The sequence below is a fragment of the Prinia subflava genome, chromosome 22 (assembly GCF_021018805.1).
Source record: "Prinia subflava isolate CZ2003 ecotype Zambia chromosome 22, Cam_Psub_1.2, whole genome shotgun sequence".
NCBI lineage: Eukaryota > Metazoa > Chordata > Aves > Passeriformes > Cisticolidae > Prinia > Prinia subflava.
Genome location: NC_086268.1, coordinates 1,568,185 through 1,585,987, shown reverse-complemented (window position 1 = coordinate 1,585,987; position 17,803 = coordinate 1,568,185). Strand labels below are relative to the sequence as shown.

At 54.0% G+C, this 17,803-nt stretch overlaps 1 protein-coding gene across 2 annotated transcripts in view; it reads left to right on the top strand.

Annotated features, from left to right (window-relative positions):
• The first annotated feature begins 100 nt into the window (after positions 1-100).
• The window catches only part of DIXDC1 (DIX domain containing 1), a 29,560-nt gene continuing 11,857 nt past the window's right edge, over positions 101-17,803 (top strand). Inside the window, exons 1-6 of one of the 2 annotated variants that reach the window (XM_063417802.1) lie at positions 101-141; positions 680-782; positions 12,387-12,516; positions 13,167-13,292; positions 14,088-14,328; positions 16,120-16,227. In XM_063417802.1, coding sequence (XP_063273872.1) covers positions 738-782; positions 12,387-12,516; positions 13,167-13,292; positions 14,088-14,328; positions 16,120-16,227 — 650 coding nt within the window. In that variant the 5' untranslated portion in view covers positions 101-141; positions 680-737. Of the gene's footprint in view, positions 142-679; positions 783-2,758; positions 3,311-12,386; positions 12,517-13,166; positions 13,293-14,087; positions 14,329-16,119; positions 16,228-17,803 lie in introns of those variants that run through there. The other variant, XM_063417801.1, reaches the window with a different exon arrangement.

The window sequence follows — 17,803 nt, the reverse complement described above, 5'->3', positions numbered from 1 at the left end:
CCCCATCCCGGCCCCCCGATCCCGATCCCGGTCCCCATCCCCATCCCGGCCCCCCGATCCCGATCCCGGGGCGGAGCCAGCGCCATCCCGCCCCATCCCGCCCCCGTTCCCGCGGCAACCGGAGACGCGCACCGGGAGCAGGTAGGGCCGGAGGTGCGGGTCCCGGTACCCTCCGCATCCCCTCCCACCGCATCCCGTCCCGTTCTATCCCATCCCAGTTCACCCCTTCCCACCTCTCCCCATTCTCCTCACCTCACTCCATCCCATTCTGCCTCATCTCACCTCAATCCCATCCCATCCCATCCATCCCACCCCTACCCGCGGCTCTCTGTCCCCATTTGTGCCCGTGCCACCCCATCCCCAGCACCTCCTCACCCCCCAGCACTGCTCTGCTCCTGTTCCTGTTCCCCACATTCCCATCCCACAGCCCAGCCCTGCTCCTGGGTGTCCCTGTGCTCCAGACCCCATCCCACCACATCCCATCCCACCACATCCCATCCCATCCCATCCCATCCCATCCCATCCCATCCCATCCCATCCCATCCCATCCCATCCCATCCCATCCCATCCCATCCCATCCCATCCCATCCCATCCCATCCCATCCTATCCCATCCCATCCCATCCCATCCCACCCGTGCCCACCCAGCCCCTCTGAGGGGGATTTGCTTTTCCCCTCAGGTTCAGGGGCGCTGGGACCTTCCCCGGGCGCTGAGGTGACGCCAGCCCGGGCCCTGTGATGGACACTGTCCCCCGTCACCCCCCGCAGCCTCCTGCACCCTCTGTGAGTTCCCAGCTGCCTTTTTTGGGTCCCCTCTGTCTCTTTTGGGTGCTCCCCGCACTTTGGGGTGGGTGGCACAAGTGCAGCAGCGGCCCCACAAACCCCCAAGGTGAATTCCCGCACCAGGAATTTCGATTTTTATCCCCCCTACCCCGATTTCAGTGACCAAAGTGTGCAAGGACAAGGGTCGGGTCATGCTGGAAGTGGCCAGGAGGTGGCAATGCCACCACCAGCACTGCCACCACCCCTCGGGCCGGGAGCTCCCGCACCCCAGGGGCGGCTGCGGGGGCACCCTTGGGATACCTTTGCCCCGGTGGGTTTGGGATCACCGGGGAGACGATTCCTGTGGGAAAACCCAGGGAGGATCCTGAAGGATTCCTGTTGCTGAGAGGCTGCTGGCATTGAAAGGCACCTTTGGTACAAAACTGATGGGAAAACACAACCCCTGCCACGAGCGGCTGGAAATGTCGGAGGGAAACACAAAGGGAGGAGTGCAGGTCAATTTTTAAAAGTTATTTTCACCCCACACACCCACCCCAGGCCCATCTGTGTCCCCAAAGTGGACAGAAGAACGGCTCGGCCTGGTTCCTGTTCCCTGGCACTCAGGCAGAGATAAGAAACCTCCCGCAGAAATCAAATCTTTGATGAGAAAATCCCTGAGCAGGGCTGTCCCTGAGCCTGGCAGGGCAAAGGAGAACATTGGGAACATTTGGAACATTTGGAACATTTGGAACATTGGGAACATTGGGAACATTGGGAACATTTGGAACATTTTGCCTTTGCTGTTGGGGCAGGAGGGGGCTCTGCAGGAGGGAGAGGGGGTGAGAGGGAGCCCCTGGGTGATCCCAGACCAGCCCCAGCTCTTCTTGGCTGACCCAAAAATCTCAGCATCCTTCCCTGGTCTATCACAAATAGAAAGTGTGTTTACCATGTAAAAAAAGAGGTGTTAAATATATATAATGTAATAAATATAAATACATATAAATTATTAGCCAAGAAGAGCATTTTAAAGTCCACAGTGGAAGCTCAGAGTGTGTTTTGTTGGTTTTCCCCTCAAAATTAGGTCACTTTTTGTCTCATGGGGGAACCACTTTGTTTTCCCACAAAATTTTATTAGAATTGCACAGGCATAAGCTGCTCGATTGCATTGAAAAATCGGGGTTAAATATTTATTTAATGGCGTTTTGAAGCTCAAAAGTGAAGGGATCAGGGCTCCAACCCCCCAGCAGCTCCAGCTTACAAGGCTTTGTGCAAAGCCTGCCTGTAATCTGTTGTTTTGCTTAACAGATGTGGTATTAGAATCGATGAAAACATAAAGATCTCCCCTCCCACGGAATTATGAAAAGCAGGGAGAGCAAACATGAATAATTTAAAACTGGAGGCGAGGGAAGCGTCTCCTTTTGGGTTTCTTACAGAGGGAAGGGACCTGTTGCTTCTCTCTCTGTATTTTAGCTGTGGCAGGCTGAAATAGTGAAATTTTGCAGCTGATTTTTCCTCAAATGCTTCAACACTTAGGCAGGGGAAGAAATGTTTGTTTTAAACGCGTCTCACACTCAGAAATGCCTGGCAGGATATTTTGGAACCTGCGGGCGCCGGGGCAGTGCTGCTCTGTGCCTGCCTGCGGGGGTTTCACCTATCCCGGTTTCATTTTCCATTTTTTTCTTCCCCCCTGAGCCCTTCCTGTAAGGTGACACCAGCTCCAGAGGCGGCCTGGAGACACTCGAGACTGATTTCTGGGATGGGTGCACTTCGTGATGGAGAGAGCGAGCTGGGGGCTGTGTTGGATTGTTGGGAGGTTTTCTCTCGGGTTTGTTTGGTTGGTTTGGGGTGGGGATTTTTTGTTTGTTTGTTTTTTGTGGGGTTTTTGTTTGTTTGTTTGTTTTGTTTGTTTGTTTGTTTGTTTGTTTTGTTTTTGTGGGGTTTTTTTGTTTTGTTTTTTGGTGTTTGGTTTTTTTTTGGGGGGGGGTGGGGTTTTTTGTGTGTGTGTTTTGGTTTTTGTTTTTTTCATTGAAAAATGCAATGTTCACACTTGCAAACCTTGCAGCTTCCTGTGGCTGCAGAGCGATCTTCTCTCAGTGCTCTGCTCCCCGTGCAAGGCATCCCCTCCTCCTCCTCCTCCTCCTCTTCCTCTTCCTCCTCCTCCTCCTCCTCCTCTCTCCCCCCACACCACGCAGGGCTCCCAGCGCACGGCGCGTTTAAAAAATCCCATTTAGTCTTTGAGGACCTTTGCGGGCCGCCTGGAAATGGCTTTCAGATGTTTTCCCCGCGCCTGCATCTCGCAAAGCCGCCGCGTTGTCGTGACAACCGTGTGACATCTCCGCTCGCTCCTCCCGCCGAGCCCGCCCCCGGCCCCGCTGCACAGACGGGACCATGAGCGCCCTTCCCCAGCGGCTCCCGGCCTTTGTGCTCGGGAGGAAGAGGAGGGAAGGGCGGCCCCGCACCCCCTGAGCCCCCCGCCCGCCGCCGGGACCATGCTGGCCTGCCTGGCCAGGGGGAATTTGCTGGACATCCTTCAGGAGGGCTTCACCGAGGTACGGCCGCGCTGTCCCGGGAGAACCAGGGCGGTGCTGGGGGAATTGTCCCGGTCCCCTGCGAGGTTTCAGGAGTTTAGTGAGGAGTTTGTGGCTGTTGTTCCCTCAGGGTTTGTTTCACGCTCCTCTCGCCGCTTTTATTATTTTTATAATAATAATATTATTTATTATTATAAATAATATAAACTGCTGGGGGGCGTGGGGCAGCGTTTGTTGTGTGGAATCCGCTCCTCTCCTCAGCGTGTCTGGGGGCTGTGGGTCTGCTTTGATTGCTCGGGAGAGGCTGACAAAGAGCTGCTCTGGGGTTATTTCCCCCCCATCTTTTTTGTAAATTGAATCCCCAGCGGACTGAAATTCAACTTTCAGTTTTCTTTATTCGCCTGTTCTGCTAGGAGAGTATTGAATTGTGAAATAAGGACACGCACCAAGAAACTCCAGAGGTGGGAATCCTGTGTGGGGAGTGCCGTGGGACTTCCCTCTTCAGGGAGCACAAAAAATGAGTTTTGTTGGGTATTTATGGACTCGGTAATGCCCGGGCAGCCCGTGCTGGAGCACGACCGGGTGTGAGCTGGAAAGGAGGAAAAACCGGGGGGGATTTGCTGGAACCACAGAGCGGCTGCTCCTTCATGTCTCACTCGGTCACAGGGATCTTCTTTTGCGTTTGTTTGTTTGGGTTTTTGTTATTATTCTTTTTTTAGAGCGCAGAACTTAATTCAGTTTGATGTTTGGTGATTCCCAGCCGCGCAGAGCCGGGGTGCTGTGCCTCCACCACCCCGCTAAGCACAGAAAATGAACCTCGGCCATCCCTGGGGAAAACAAGCCGGGGTGAAAGCGGAGCCTGCCGCGGCTCCCGGGCTGCGGGAGGAGCTGGACCCGCTCCATCCCCTCCTCCACAGCGCCGGGCTCCTTCTGAGCCGGCCAAGTCCGGGTTTAGATCGAGCTCACGCTTCCTGTGCTGGGGGCAGCACATCCTCCTCGGGCTCAAATCGCGACTGATTAATTAATGACAGAATTAATGAGGGGGCAGACCCCCGGGCGGTCAGAGCCTCGCCCCCGCGGGTTTTACCCACGGGCAGCTCGGCTGTGGAGGAAACTTCCCCCTCCCACCGTAAAAGCGGATTCAGGGGGTCTCTGCCTCCTCACAACAAAAGTAAAACTAAAATCAGTTTAGCGGGAGGAGCTTTGACAAGGACGCGCAGCGCAGCCCGGGCACCGGGGATGGAGCGGGGCCGTGCCGGGCTGTGCCAGGGCTGTGCCGGGACCGTGCCAGGGCTGTGCCAGGGCTGTGCCGGGACCGTGCCAGGATTGTGCCAGGGCTGTGCCGGGGCCGTGCCGGGCTGTGCCGGGGCTCTGCCGGGGCTGTGCCAGGGCTATGCCAGAGCTGTGCCAGGGCCGTGCTGGGATTGTGCCAAAGCTGTGCCGGGGCTGTGCCAGAGCTGTGCCAGGGCCGTGCTGGGATTGTGCCAAAGCTGTGCCGGGGCTGTGCCGGGGCTGTGCCAAGGCTGTGCCAGAGCTGTGCCAGGATTGTGCCAGGACTGTGTCAGGGCTGTGCCGGGGCTATGCCAGGATTGTGCCAGGGCTGTGCCAGGGCTGTGCCGGGGCTGTGCCAGGGTTGTGCCAGGGCTGTGCCAGGATTGTGCCAGGACTGTGTCAGGGCTGTGCCGGGGCTGTGCCGGGGCTGTGCCGGGCTGTGCCGGGTCTGTGCCAGGGCTGTGCCGGGGCTGTGCCAGGGCTGTGCCAGTGCTGAGCTGTCCCCGGCTGTGCCTCCTGCCCGTCTCTGCTTGCCCAGGGTTCATTCCCACAGAGGGTTCATTCCCGCAGGAATTGATGTGGAATTGGAATTGTGTCCCGACCTCACGGGTGCTCCCAGCCCTCCGACCAAACCCAGCACTGCCCGGAGGCTCCGGGAAGTTCCTTTCGCCCTCCTTTGGCCTCCCTTTCTCCATCCCTTCTGACCGAGGGCCGCCTCAGCAGCCCAATTATCCCCTAATTAGTGCTGGGGCCGGCAGCATCGCTGTTCTCCCTGCGCTCCTGCCTGTTCTGCTGCCCAGCTCCGGGATCCCACCCTGCACAAGGCGCCCCTCAATCGCAGCATTGTCACCTCAGGCCTGTTCTTTTCCCTTTTCCCTTCCCTTTCAGAGCCAGAGCCCTCCTGGTCGCTGTCACCTGCACACATCTGAAGCCAGCATGGTTTTGTTTGATGTTGAGACGCAGCAAAGTCCCCCCGTGGGCATTGAAGTCCCTCATTAATGGCCTGCCCTGCCTTGAAGGTGTTTCCCTGCTGTTTGTGGGGCCCTCTCCTGCTCCCAGGCAGATAAATAATTCAATCCCATGGCTGGATGGTGCCTGGGGATGTGTGGCCGCTAAAAGCAGGAGTTTAAAATGAAAGGGAGCCACAGAGAGGGGTCTCATCTGCTCTGACTGTGTCCATGTGGCCCCAGCCTGTTCCCCTCCTCGGGGAAATGCAGTTTATTTATGTGCTGACACTTCTGTCAGGTCTTGGAAGCAGCTGGGGCACAGAGAAATGTGTCAGAAATGAGCCTGGCTGCATTTTGACAAGAACACACCTTCTCTTTTTCGAGCTGGAGGATCATTTCCTCTGGCAAACTTAATTACGTGGCTGCCTGCTGCAGTGAGTAATTTAAAATAACTGTTTTCTCCAGGATTATGTTGAACAAACAATTCACTGCAGAGAGGACGGGCAGGCTCTAAGGGCTCAGGCAGAGGTTGTGTGGAAAGCAGGGCCCCCAGCCAAGGGAAATGCAGGCTCAGGGAAATGTCCCCACGTTCTGAGGTGGCTCCTGTGGGCAGGAGGTGCTGCAGGGCTCTGCTCTGTCCCTCTGTTCCCTGTTTCATGGAATATTTCCCTGGTTCTCAGCTGAGTGGGTAATTCCTGGGTTTCCCACACAACCTCCCTCCTTCCCCCTTCTTTGCCACATCCTTTGCTGGGGTTGGTGCACATCCTCTGGAGGTGCCACCCTGCCTGGGAGGTGTGAGCTGCTGGCCCTGGGCGATGTCCTGGGGCTGATTTGGGGTGGTTTCTGTGTTTGGGGTGGTTTCTGTGTTTGGGGTGGTTTCTCTCTTTGGGGTGGTTTCTCTCTTTGGGGTGATTTCTCTGTTTGGGGTGGTTTCTCTGGGGTGGTTTCTGTGTTTGGGGTGGTTTCTGTGTTTGGGGTGGTTTCTCTGTTTGGGGTGGTTTCTGTGTTTGGGGTGGTTTCTCTGGGGTGGTTTCTGTGTTTGGGGTGGTTTCTCTGTTTGGGGTGGTTTCTCTCTTTGGGGTGATTTCTCTGGGGTGGTTTCTGTGTTTGGGGTGGTTTCTGTGTTTGGGGTGATTTCTTCTGGGGTTATTTTCTGGCCGTGTGGGCCGGCCCTGGCTCTGCTGCCCTCCCCTGATCTGTGACCAGAGGTCTCAGCTCTGTGATCTCAGCACAGGAGCTGCACTCACCCTCTCCCCGCCACCAGGGCTATTTATAGGATTAATAGGATTCACCATGGAGAGCTGTTTTGACTTCTGGCTCCCTCCTCATCCTGCTCAGCCCCAGGGCTCCCCGGAGCCCTGAATCCCTCCCTGAGCACACCCAGCCCTGGAGGTTTTGGGGTGTTTTGGGGTGGGGCTGGCAGCATTTCACCCCTTCCCCACCCTGCCAAAGCCGTGGCTGCCTCTGAGGAGCCCTCGCAGTCTTTCCAGGCTCCCTGACCCAACTGGGCTGCCCTGAAACCCCTCCGAGCCCCCAGCACAGACAGAAGAACGCAGCTGGGGCTGCCCACACCTGGATTCACCCCAGGTGTGCCTTGGCAGAGCCTCCTTTGCTCTCTGGCAGGTTTTTCCCCCAGTCCTGGTGCCTGGCCAGCAGTGGGACTCTCAGCAGGGCCAGGATGTCTCTGCTGCTCTGTGGGATTAGGGCTGGAGCACCGGGACTCAATCCCTGCCCTGAGCCAGGCTGGCCCTTGGCAGGGAGTGGTCACAGGGCATCTGCACAGATCTTTGCCTTTCAGACCCTTTCAGCAGGAATATGAAGATCATTGCAGCTGCTTTGTGGGTAAAGGTAAAGGTTTAATAGAAATTTAAAGAGGTGAAGGGGATGCCACACTCCCAGCAAGTGATGGGCAGAGGGAATTCAAAACTCTGTGTCTAAATGTGCCCCTAGGGCTCTTCATCCTGGCCAGGGAGTGGTCACAGGGCATCTGCACAGATCTTTGCCTTTCAGACCCTTTCAGCAGGAACAGGAAGATCATTGCAGCTGCTTTGTGGGTAAAGGTAAAGATTTAATAAAAAATTTAAAGGTGAAGGGGATGCCACACTCCCAGCAAGTGATGGGCAGAGGGAATCCAAAACTCTGTGTCTAAATGTGCCTTTAGAGCCCTTCATCCTGGCCAGGGAGCCTCCCTGGGTGTCCCTCCCCTCTGCAAAGTCCCTGCTGCAGATTTTGGGGTCCTGAGGGGCTCAGACCCCTCTCAGAGCTCTCTGTCCCTGCCTGGATCCTGCTGAGGGAGCAGCAATGCCCCCTCTCCCCCCTGGAGCACCGGGGATGTGTCAGTGCAGCGTGCTCGGGCACACCTCAGGCTTTGTTTGGGTGCAGTGGAGCCATCTGACAACTCAGGGTGTGCTCCAAAATCCTCCTTGGAGTCCTTGGCACTCAAAGCTCAGCTTTTTGCCAGTTTTCACCTTCATTTTCTGCCTGCAGCTGGCACAGAAATTCTGCCTGGGTGGGGAAAGGGCCTCAGACCTGCTGAGCATCATGTGAGGGGTGCTGCTGCTTCAGGATCTCACATCTGCGTTATTGAGCCCTCTCACAGCACACAATTAATGAAATGTCAGTGAATTTAGGCACAGGTGGGGATGACTCCATCCTGCCCTGGAAGCTGGATAACCCTGGAATGGGCCATGGCTCTTTTTGGCTTTACAAGAAGTGAAAAATCAAAGTGGCAGAAATAATTTAGGGAGTTTGGATGGAATTGGGCCTTGCTGTTCACTCTTGAGCTCCTCCTGTTAATGGGTAAAGAAAGGGCTGAGGAAAAGGTGGAAAACTCTGCAGTCCAAAATTCCACGTCCTGCTGGAGAGCCGGGCACCCTGGACACCAACCCCTGCTTTAAATGAAGAGTTTTGTGAAGGAGTGAAGAGTTTTGTGCTGGTTATTCTGGCATCACTGTGGTCGTAACTGGGTGGTTTTGCATCTCCACACATTGAAAATCCTGACTCACCTTCAAGCATCAGTTTTGAGAGGGAAGAAAAAAACCTTTTGCTGTCTTTGGAATAATTTTCTTTGCTTGGGAGTTGGTGCTTTCTGCTCCTACAAAGACCTTCTTGAACAACAACAAAAAAACAAATCAGCAAACTGGAGGGAGGCTGGGTGGAAAATTACAGTTCCCATCTAATTAAGGTAATGTCAGAAAGCTTAACAATCCTACAGGGCCTCAACCAGCACGTCCTGATGCAATTAGGCTGCTGCAGAGCTCTGGTTCAGGTCCTGGCAGGGAGGAGCAGTGAATTCCTTTCATCCTGGCAGCACCAGGGCTCTTCTTGCTGACCCCGTCAGACCCGGGGCTTGGGCAGGGGCCACAACTGTGCAACAAAGGGAAATAAATCAGTGAAAGAGCCTCAAAAACGTCACTGGAGCAGGATGGGTCCATAAAACAAACACTAATGATGGAGCCCTGCTCATCAAAGCAGAGCACAGAGGGAAATCAGGGAAAGAACCTCAAAAACATCAATCCAGCAGGATGAGTCTCTAAATCCAGTGATAGGATGGAGTCAAACTCATCAAATTAATGTAGAGAGGAAGGAAACAGGGTCACAGGACCTACTGAGAGAGGACAGTGAGCAGGGCAGGCCCTCCTTGCTAAAAAATTTATTTGTTCAACACCAAAATGTGCAATATTTTATCCTCAGAGAGGTAAAAATTACCCTCATCTGTCCCAGCCTGGAATTTGCCCGTGGAACTCTGTTGGGATGTCCTGTAGTCCCTGACACTTAAAAATCTTTATGATTTAAAAAAATGATTTAAAATTCTTCTCCTGCCCTGCAAAGTCTTCCAGAGCAAGACAGAAACGTCCCACAGGGCTGTGCCTGGGCTCCAGCTCCCTCCAGGTACAGGTAAAAGGGGCTTTTTTTGGAACACAAAGCTGTGTTAATGTAAACAGGATTAAGCTTAGCTCCAGCATAATCCGAAATAATGTCTGTTCTGTATAGCAAACCCCACTCCAGGCTGGTTTTCCTCTGAAAAATTCTGGGTTTGGGGGAAGCATTAGTGAGGAGCTGAGCCCTGAAATCTCCCAGGCTGGGCTGAGCAGAGCTCAAACCAAAGTGCAGGGGAAGCAGGAACACTCGAGGTGTGTCGTGTTTGTTCCCAGGTCTTTATTTTTTTATTTTTTTGGAATTCTGTTGGCTGAAAGGAGCTGAGCCCTGTGTGGGAGAGGGTGTTGTGATGCCTGCAGCCCCAAATGGGGACAGAACCCGTGGGTTTGGGGCATTTCTGGGGGAAATGCAGGCTCAGGAGGGGTTTGGGGTGCTGGGATGGGCTGGGAAGAGCTGCTGGACACATCCCAGCAAATCTTTGTCCTCCCTGTGCTGGAAGTTGATACCCGGAGTATTTTCCAGGAAGGCAGGAATGGTGCCCATCCCAGCAGCAAATATCGCTGTGGTGACATCTGGGGCTGTGCTGAAGCAGCTGCCTTGAAAAGGAATCCTGAGGGGGTGAAACAAAAAACCTTCCCCTGTTTTTAGAGACCTGAATTTGTGGATTCAGAGGTGTGAATTTGTGGATTTAGAGGTGTGAATCTGTGGATTTAGAGGTGTGAATCTGAGCACCAAGACCTTGTGGCTGTGCTGAGGGGCCGAAGGTGCAGCCCACCATGTCCTGGTTATTCCCCAGCTGATGGAGAATGAAGAATTTTGGACTCCCCATCTCCTCAAGTTGCCCTCGGGGTTTCTGCTGAGCAGCTCTGGGGCTTTGTCCCTGCCTGCATTTCACAGCACTTTGTCATTTTTGGGTCACTAAACTTTTATTTCTGGTGGTTTTCCTTGGTAGGTTCAGTCACATGCTCCCCTCAGCTCCCTGCCTGCATTTTTGAGTTTTGCAGCAATCCCAGGCTGTTGCTGGAGCCCCTCATCCTGCCAGGTTTTTGGGTACAAAGTTAGGAAATTCTCTTCAGTCCAGCTGTCTGAAAATCTGCAGGAAAATCTTATGTTTGATGGAAAAAACCCCAAACCAACCAGCCAAGTGTGAATGAAGTGTAAGTCTGCAGGATTACAGCAGCCACGGGAATGAAACGACTTTGTCCTGGTGACATCCCAATTCCATTGCCTCAGCAGCCTCCTTTTAACAGTCATTGTTTAAAATGTAACTGCTCTGGGATGTAGGAATGGCTTTTTTTAAATTTTTTAACTAATAATAACCGTGTCAGCCTCCCCCTGCTTTTAAGAGATAGAGACTAAAAGCTTGCCAAAAATTCTTTTTTTGTGAATGCACGAGGAATGTTCTGAGAGAAGGAACAGAAAACAAAATGCTCAATGCACTTTAAAGGGTTTTCCCTTTAAATGAGACAGAAGTGGAAGAGCCCCCGAGACTCCTCCAAAAACTGCAGAATTTCTGGGAGGGGCTGCGCCGTTGGGGAATCAGCAGAAGTTCTTACAATGATCAGAAAAAGCAGAAAATAAAGAAATCTGGGGCTGGGCATTGCTGCCACCGCAGCAGAAGGAGCTGCAGAGCCCCTGCCCAGCAGAGATGGATCAGATCTGTCCCTTGTGCTCCCTTTTGTCCCCTCAGCCCTGTCCCCTCCCAGCTCCCAGCCCCTGCTGAGCTGCCCCAGCTCAGGGCCAGGCACATTCTGGGCCAGCAGGGCGAGCCGTGTGTGATTAAAGTTGGATTTCCTATGTCAGGATAATTAAGAGCCAGGCTGTGACCAGATTGTGACTTTGATGGGCTGGAAAAGCATAAACTCTGCCTGACACCGCTGAGATCAGATGGGATGGGGGCTTAAAACGCGCTGCATGGGCACAATAATGGGAAGCTTAGTGAAAAGGGAGGTAATCCCATCAATGGATCAGTTTGTTTACCCTCCGTGTCCCACGGCAGCCCTGCCCAGAGGGATTGCAGCCTCTCCAGCAGCCCTGGGAGGGTTACAGAGACAGGATGGAAAGGGAAAGGTCGCTGGGATCTGCTCTTTGCCTGTGGGTCACTTGTGCCAGATGGGTCCTCAGAGTGCCCAGGAGCTGAGTTTGAGATTCCCTGGTCTCTGACACTGCCCAGGAGCTGAGTTTGAGTTTCCCTGGTCTCTGACACTGCCCAGGAGCTGAGTTTGAGTTTCCCTGGTCTCTGACACTGCCCAGGAGCTGAGTTTGAGTTTCTCTGGTCTCTCACGCTGCCCAGGAGCTGAGTTTGAGTTTCCCTGGTCTCTCACCCTGGCCAGGAGCTGAGTTTGAGTTTCCCTGGTCTCTGACACTGCCCAGGAGCTGAGTTTGAATTTCCCTGGTCTCTCACACTGCCCAGGAGCTGAGTTTGAGTTTCTCTGGTCTCTCCACACACAGCATCCCTCCTGAGCTGCCCTGTTCCTGCTCCCAGGGCCCAAGGCAGCCTCCCTGCATGCAGGAATAGAAACTGGGCCAGTGGAAGTGCTGAGGCAGCTCCCAGGACGTGGAGGGGGTGTGCAACTGCTCCAAATGAGCCAGGCTGGGAGGGCTGCACAGGCAGGCTCTTGTCTCTTCCAGGAAACCTCCCCTGGTTGTCCTGGAATTGTTTGATGGGCAGTAACTCGGGGTTCCCTGCTCCTGCATTTTCAGGTTTTCAGCTTTCCTGCTCTGAGAGCTGTGGGGATGGGACTCAGAGTGAGCAAAGTTTGTCCCCAAAGGGAGGAGGTGACAGCACTGGTGTGGCTCAGATGCAGGAGCTGTGAGAAGCTCCTGCTCAGCTCAGGGGTCCTGCCCTGCTCCCTCCTCCCACCCTGCCCACAGCAGGCAGGGCTGCAGCCAGGCTGTGGGGTGAGACCCCCACTCTTTGCTTTCCAGGGCAGGAGATCTGTGAAATCAGAGAGAAAAGCGACATCCCTGCCCTGCAAACATTTTATTTTGTGTTTCAGCAACAGCTGCAGGCCTATGTGGCCTGGGTGAATTCCCAGCTGAAGAAGAGGCCGGCGGTGAGGCCGGTGCAGGACCTGCGGCAGGACCTGCGGGATGGGGTCACCCTGGCCCTGCTCGTCGAGATTGTGGGTCAGTGCTGCCATCTGGGCCTGTTTTTCCAGCTCTGGAGGGGCTGCCCTGGCTCTGGCATCTGTCGGGCAGATGTTGCTGGGGGTGGCAGAGCTCATGGGGAGGGGAAAACAATCATAAATCAGATCATAAATGCAATTCTATTAAAGCCCTTATGGTTCAGAGGCAGTTGCAGCAGATGGGGGAACCTGGCAGGACACTGGGAGCTGCCACGTGGAGTTGGGGGGTGTTTTTTGGGAAGAGGGCCCTGTTTGCTGGTGTCACCCCTTCTCCCCGGGCAGGGGGACGGGGAATGGGGTGCAGGGAGTTTGTTGTCCTTGCTGCTCCTTCCTCCTCACACCCAGCCCTGCCCCAGGTCTCCAAACCTCTCCCAGGTGGGTCTGTCCCACGGGGTGCAACTCTTCAGGTGAGCCCTTTCCATGGATCTCAGTCCTTTGGGGAGAGGCAGCTCCAGCCTGGGTCCCCCAAATCCTGCCAGAATCCTGCTGCAGCCCCCCCAAAACCTTGACACCATCCCAAAACAGCCCCTGGTGCTGCCTTCCTGCAGAGCAGGAGCCCCATGCAGCAGCCACACACGAGACCAGAGCAGTCCCTCTGAGGCTCCCCAGCGGGTCAGTTCTCCTCTGATAAAGTTTTTTCTCTCCCCTCAGCTGGTGAGAAGCTGAGTGGCATCTGGGCCAACCCCAGCAGCCAGCAGGAGATGAGGGAAAATGTGGAGAAAGTCTTGCAGTTCGTGGCGTCGAGAAAGATCCGCATGCACCAGACCTCGGCTAAAGGTACTTGGCCCTGGGGGTGATTTTGGGTACTGAAATTCTGTTTCTGGCTTTGTTTTCTGTCAAACAGGTAATTTATGAGTCAATTAATGAGCAGTTTGTGGGGGAGTTGGGGGCTTTTCCCCCCCCTCTGCTTTAGTGAAGGTTTTGGGTTGAAAGATGCATAATGCAGAGGAAAAAAGAGACTTTTTTCCTGCTTCTGAGCACTCAGAAGCCCAGGCAGTGGTGTAATGAGGAATACAGGCCTGGAATCTTTCACCAAAACGTTTCACATAAACCTGCTGGAGTGAAAGGAGACATGGAAAAAATATTTGTGGAAGCCACGGGCTGGAAGCAGAGAGGAGACACAACGCACAACCACATGTCTGTGGCGTGGCTTAGTCAGGACTTGGAGTGGCTCTGACTAAATTGTTTTGGGAAATCTTGGTCTGGAAGAGTGGCTGCTCTTTGCCATGACATCAGTGTGCTGGAAAATACTCATGTGATATCACTGGATAGGATTAATTAACATTTGCAGGGTGCTGCAAACACTTTGTGGGCACAGGATGCAGAAATGCATTGCTGTTGTGTGGTCAGCCCTCAGTAACTGCTCTGCTTCTGAGTGAGCGTGCAGTAATTACGTGTTCAGTAATTAGCTGCTGGAAATGGCCATGAAGGGAGGCTCAGGGCTGCTCAGAGCTCTGGAGGTGGCACTTTGTGCCCTGCAGAGCTGAGCTGGAGCAGCCCTGCTGCCTTTCACGATCTCCATGTGCTGGGGCAGCTCTGCTGGCGCCTCACCCAAACCTTTGCATTTTGCAGATATCGTCGACGGCAACTTGAAATCCACCATGAGGCTGATCCTGGCCTTGGCTGCCCACTTCAAGCCGGGCTCTGGCAGGGCTGGCAGCCCCGGCTCGGCGGGCAGGGCCCGGGCAGCAGCCCCGGGCAGCCTCCGGCCGCGCTCGGCCGCCGCGGTGGCGCAGGGGGCGGTGGCGGCGCTGGCCGATGTCCGGCAGGACGTCCAACACTCCGGCCGGGACGTGTTCAGGCACAGGCAGAGGTGAGGGGCTCCTCCCTGCTCCCCTGAGGCTGGGCTGGGTTTGGGTTCAAAAGGAGATGAAAATAAACCCGTCCTTGTCCTTTTATTCCTGGCAGGAGGGAGCTCCCGGTGGGCAAAGCACCCACAGAGGGGCAGAGGGCACTGCCCTGCCCTGCAGCCAGCCCAGGTTATGCCCATGTTATTCCCAGTTTTATTCCCATGTTATTCCCAGGTTTTATTCCCAGGTTTTATTCCCAGGTTATTCCCAGGTTATTCCCAGGTTATTCCCAGGTTTTATTCCCAGGTTTTATTCCCAGGTTTTATTCCCAGGTTATTGCCAGGTTATAAATAGGTTTTATTCCCAGGTTTTATTCCCAGGTTATTCCCAGGTTATTCCCAGGTTATTCCCAGGTTTTATTCCCAGGTTTTATTCCCAGGTTATTCCCAGGTTATTAATAGGTTTTATTCCCAGGTTTTATTCCCAGGTTATTCCCAGGTTATTCCCAGGTTTTACAGCAGAGCTGGGTCTCTTTTTATCTCCCTGGAACAGAACAGGGAGTTACAGCCCGGGCAGAGGGAGCTGTGCTGCCTCCTTCTCCCCACGCTGCCCTCGGTGCTGTGTCCGTGGAGATGTTCCCATGCCCAGTGAAGCACAGGCCAGGTTTTCTCCCCGGAGCTCTGGGGATTTATCTCCAGGGCTGAGGAGGTTGTACAAGTCCACTGTGGCTCCTCCACTGCTCATCCCTCTGCTCCTGAGGCTGCTGAGCCCTGGGGATGCTGAAAATCCAGAGGGAATCACTGAAAATCCACACACACAGAGGGAATCACTGAAAATCCACACACACAGAGGGAATCGCTCTGAAAATCCAAACACACAGAGGGAATCACTGATAATCCACACACACACACAGGGAATCACTGAAAATCCACACACAGGGAATCACTCTGATAATCCACACACAGGGAATCACTGATAATCCACACACACAGAGGGAATCACTGATAATCCACACACAGGGAATCACCCTGAAAATCAAAACACACAGAGGGAATCACTCTGCAAATCCACACATACAGGGAATCACTGAAAATCCACACACAGGGAATCACCCTGAAAATCCACACAGAGGGAATCACTGATAATCCACACAGAGGGAATAACTCTGAAAATCCACACACACAGAGGGAATCACTGAAAATCCACACACAGGGAATCACCCTGAAAATCCACACAGAGGGAATAACTCTGAAAATCCACACACACACAGGGAATCACACTGAAAATCCACACACACACAGGGAATCACTGAAAATCCCCTTTGCCCCTTGCCAAAGGTGCTGTGTGAGTGACAATAACAGCAATAGCAGTGACATTTAACTGCTGGGGCTGTGCAGGGCCTCATTTCCACAGCTGAAGGTCATTTGCCCATTGGATCTTGGCTCCAGGGAGCACCATGAGTCTGCAAATGAGGCTGAAATGGTAAATTTTGTTGGGAAATGAAATGTTAAAGGTTTCCCTTGCAAAGGCCTTGGAGTTCTTCAGGAAAGCCAGTCCTTGTGATGTTTCCTTGCATTCCCAGAGCTTTTGGAGTTCTCTAGACACAGAATTGTTTAAAACAACAAGCCCTGCTTGCCTGTTTTCCCTTAACACCAAGTAGATGAGGATCCCTGACAGAAAAATCTGCATTTTCCCGGCTGTCTCCTCTTCCTCACCTCCTTTTCCTCAGCTTTCCCCCCACTCCTTTTTGGAGGCAGGAGAATTCCAGCTGCCCTCGGGTGAGGCTGCCCTCATTTTGTGACTGTCACCCCCAGGAACAGCAGCATGGACGAGGAGATTGAGAATCCCTACTGGAGCGTGCGGGCCCTGGTGCAGCAGTACGAGGGCCAGCAGAACGCCCCGCTCGAGTCCCACCCCTCCAGGTAAGGAATTTGACTGCCAGGACCTGTCCTTTGCCTGGCATTCCCTAAAGTGCCTGCTGTCCTCACCAAACCCTCCTCAGCTCTGATGGGGAAGGGCATCCCTGGCTGGTGTGGAGGGTGAAACTTCAGCAATCAACGTGAAGCAGTTTTCTGTTGGTTTTGTGGGTATGGGAGAGAAATTGCTGCCAAAAAAAATGGACTTTTGAAGAAAAATCCCTCCAGTGAGGGAGCTGATCCAGCACGGAGAGCTCTGTAGTAAAGGGAAGCCTCTCCCTTTCCCCCCCGAGGAGCAGAAACTGCTTGGAAGAGCAGGAACTGTGTTAGTGAGCACAGGGAGCTCCCTGTGGAAGCGGTGCCGTGCTCCAGCTCAGCCCATCTGGAGCGGATCCAGGGCAGGGCTGCATGTGGGGAGCTGCAGCTCTTTGCTCCAGAGTCTCCCATTCCACTGACAGCCCAAACTCTGCTTTTCCTTGTCCTTCCCCTGCCCCAGTGCCTCCCTCCCGTGCGTGTGGGAGTGAGGAGCTCGTTTGCCAAGGACAGATTGCCACTGACAGCCTCTCAGCAGGCAGGACGTTTCCCCAGCCTTTCCCAGGCCAATTTTTATGCTCCACAGCACCGATAATTCCCCGTATACCTTAAAATCGAGATTGCTTTACCCAACAGAGGAGAAAACCACAAGAGTTCGTGTTTATCCCCCGGTTCTGCTGCGTGGCATTGAGAGCGTGTTTATAAATAGACTTTTGGAGGAGCGTGGGGCTCGCAGGGAGGCAGTGCTGGAGCCGTGCCTCCACATGATGTCAGCACTGTGCTTTGAGGCCATGTAAAAATCCTGCTCTTGGCAGCAGCACTTCAGGGATAACGCCACAGGAGCTCGGCGCTGGCTCTTGAACCATGGAGTGCCACATTCTGCTCCCTGCTCTCATCCATCTCAGTTTAAGGGAGCTTCAGTATTTCATGTTCTAGAAATATTTCATTTCTACCCTATCAGGTGGCTGCTGTTTCCTCATATTTTGGCGTTTTGGTGGTAAACAAAAACCCCTCTGCGCACTCCACGTTTTTATTTTATTTTTCTCCATAATGTCACCAATTCTGTGCCCACCATGCAGTGGTGATGGTATTGCTGATGGGGCAGAACCTTTCCATAAATGACCCAGACCTGGGAGCGCTCCAGCTGCTGGGGATGTCTCTGCTGGCACAATTCTGCACCATGAAAATGATGTTTTTTCCCTTTTGTGGGGAGAAACGTGCCGAGCTCGGTTAGGAGAGCTGGCTGGGAGAAACGAGATGGGTTTTTCATTAGTGAGAGGCGTTACTGAGTGCAGGCAGCCCCCTCCAGCCCAGCCTGCTGCTGTGGTGTCCCAGGGCAGCATCCCCGGCTCCTTCCCCGCTCCGACTCCCCCAGCGATTCCCAGGGACGGCAGCACCAACCAGCGCCGGCTGCCGAAATGATTCATGGAAAAATTCGCCAAAAATCAGATGATTCCCAGGCTGCCGAGCCCCTCACCCATCCCTCCCCCTTTCCCCTCCCCTTCCAGCAGCATTCCATCCCCCACCCCTGAGCCAGGCATCTCGGAGA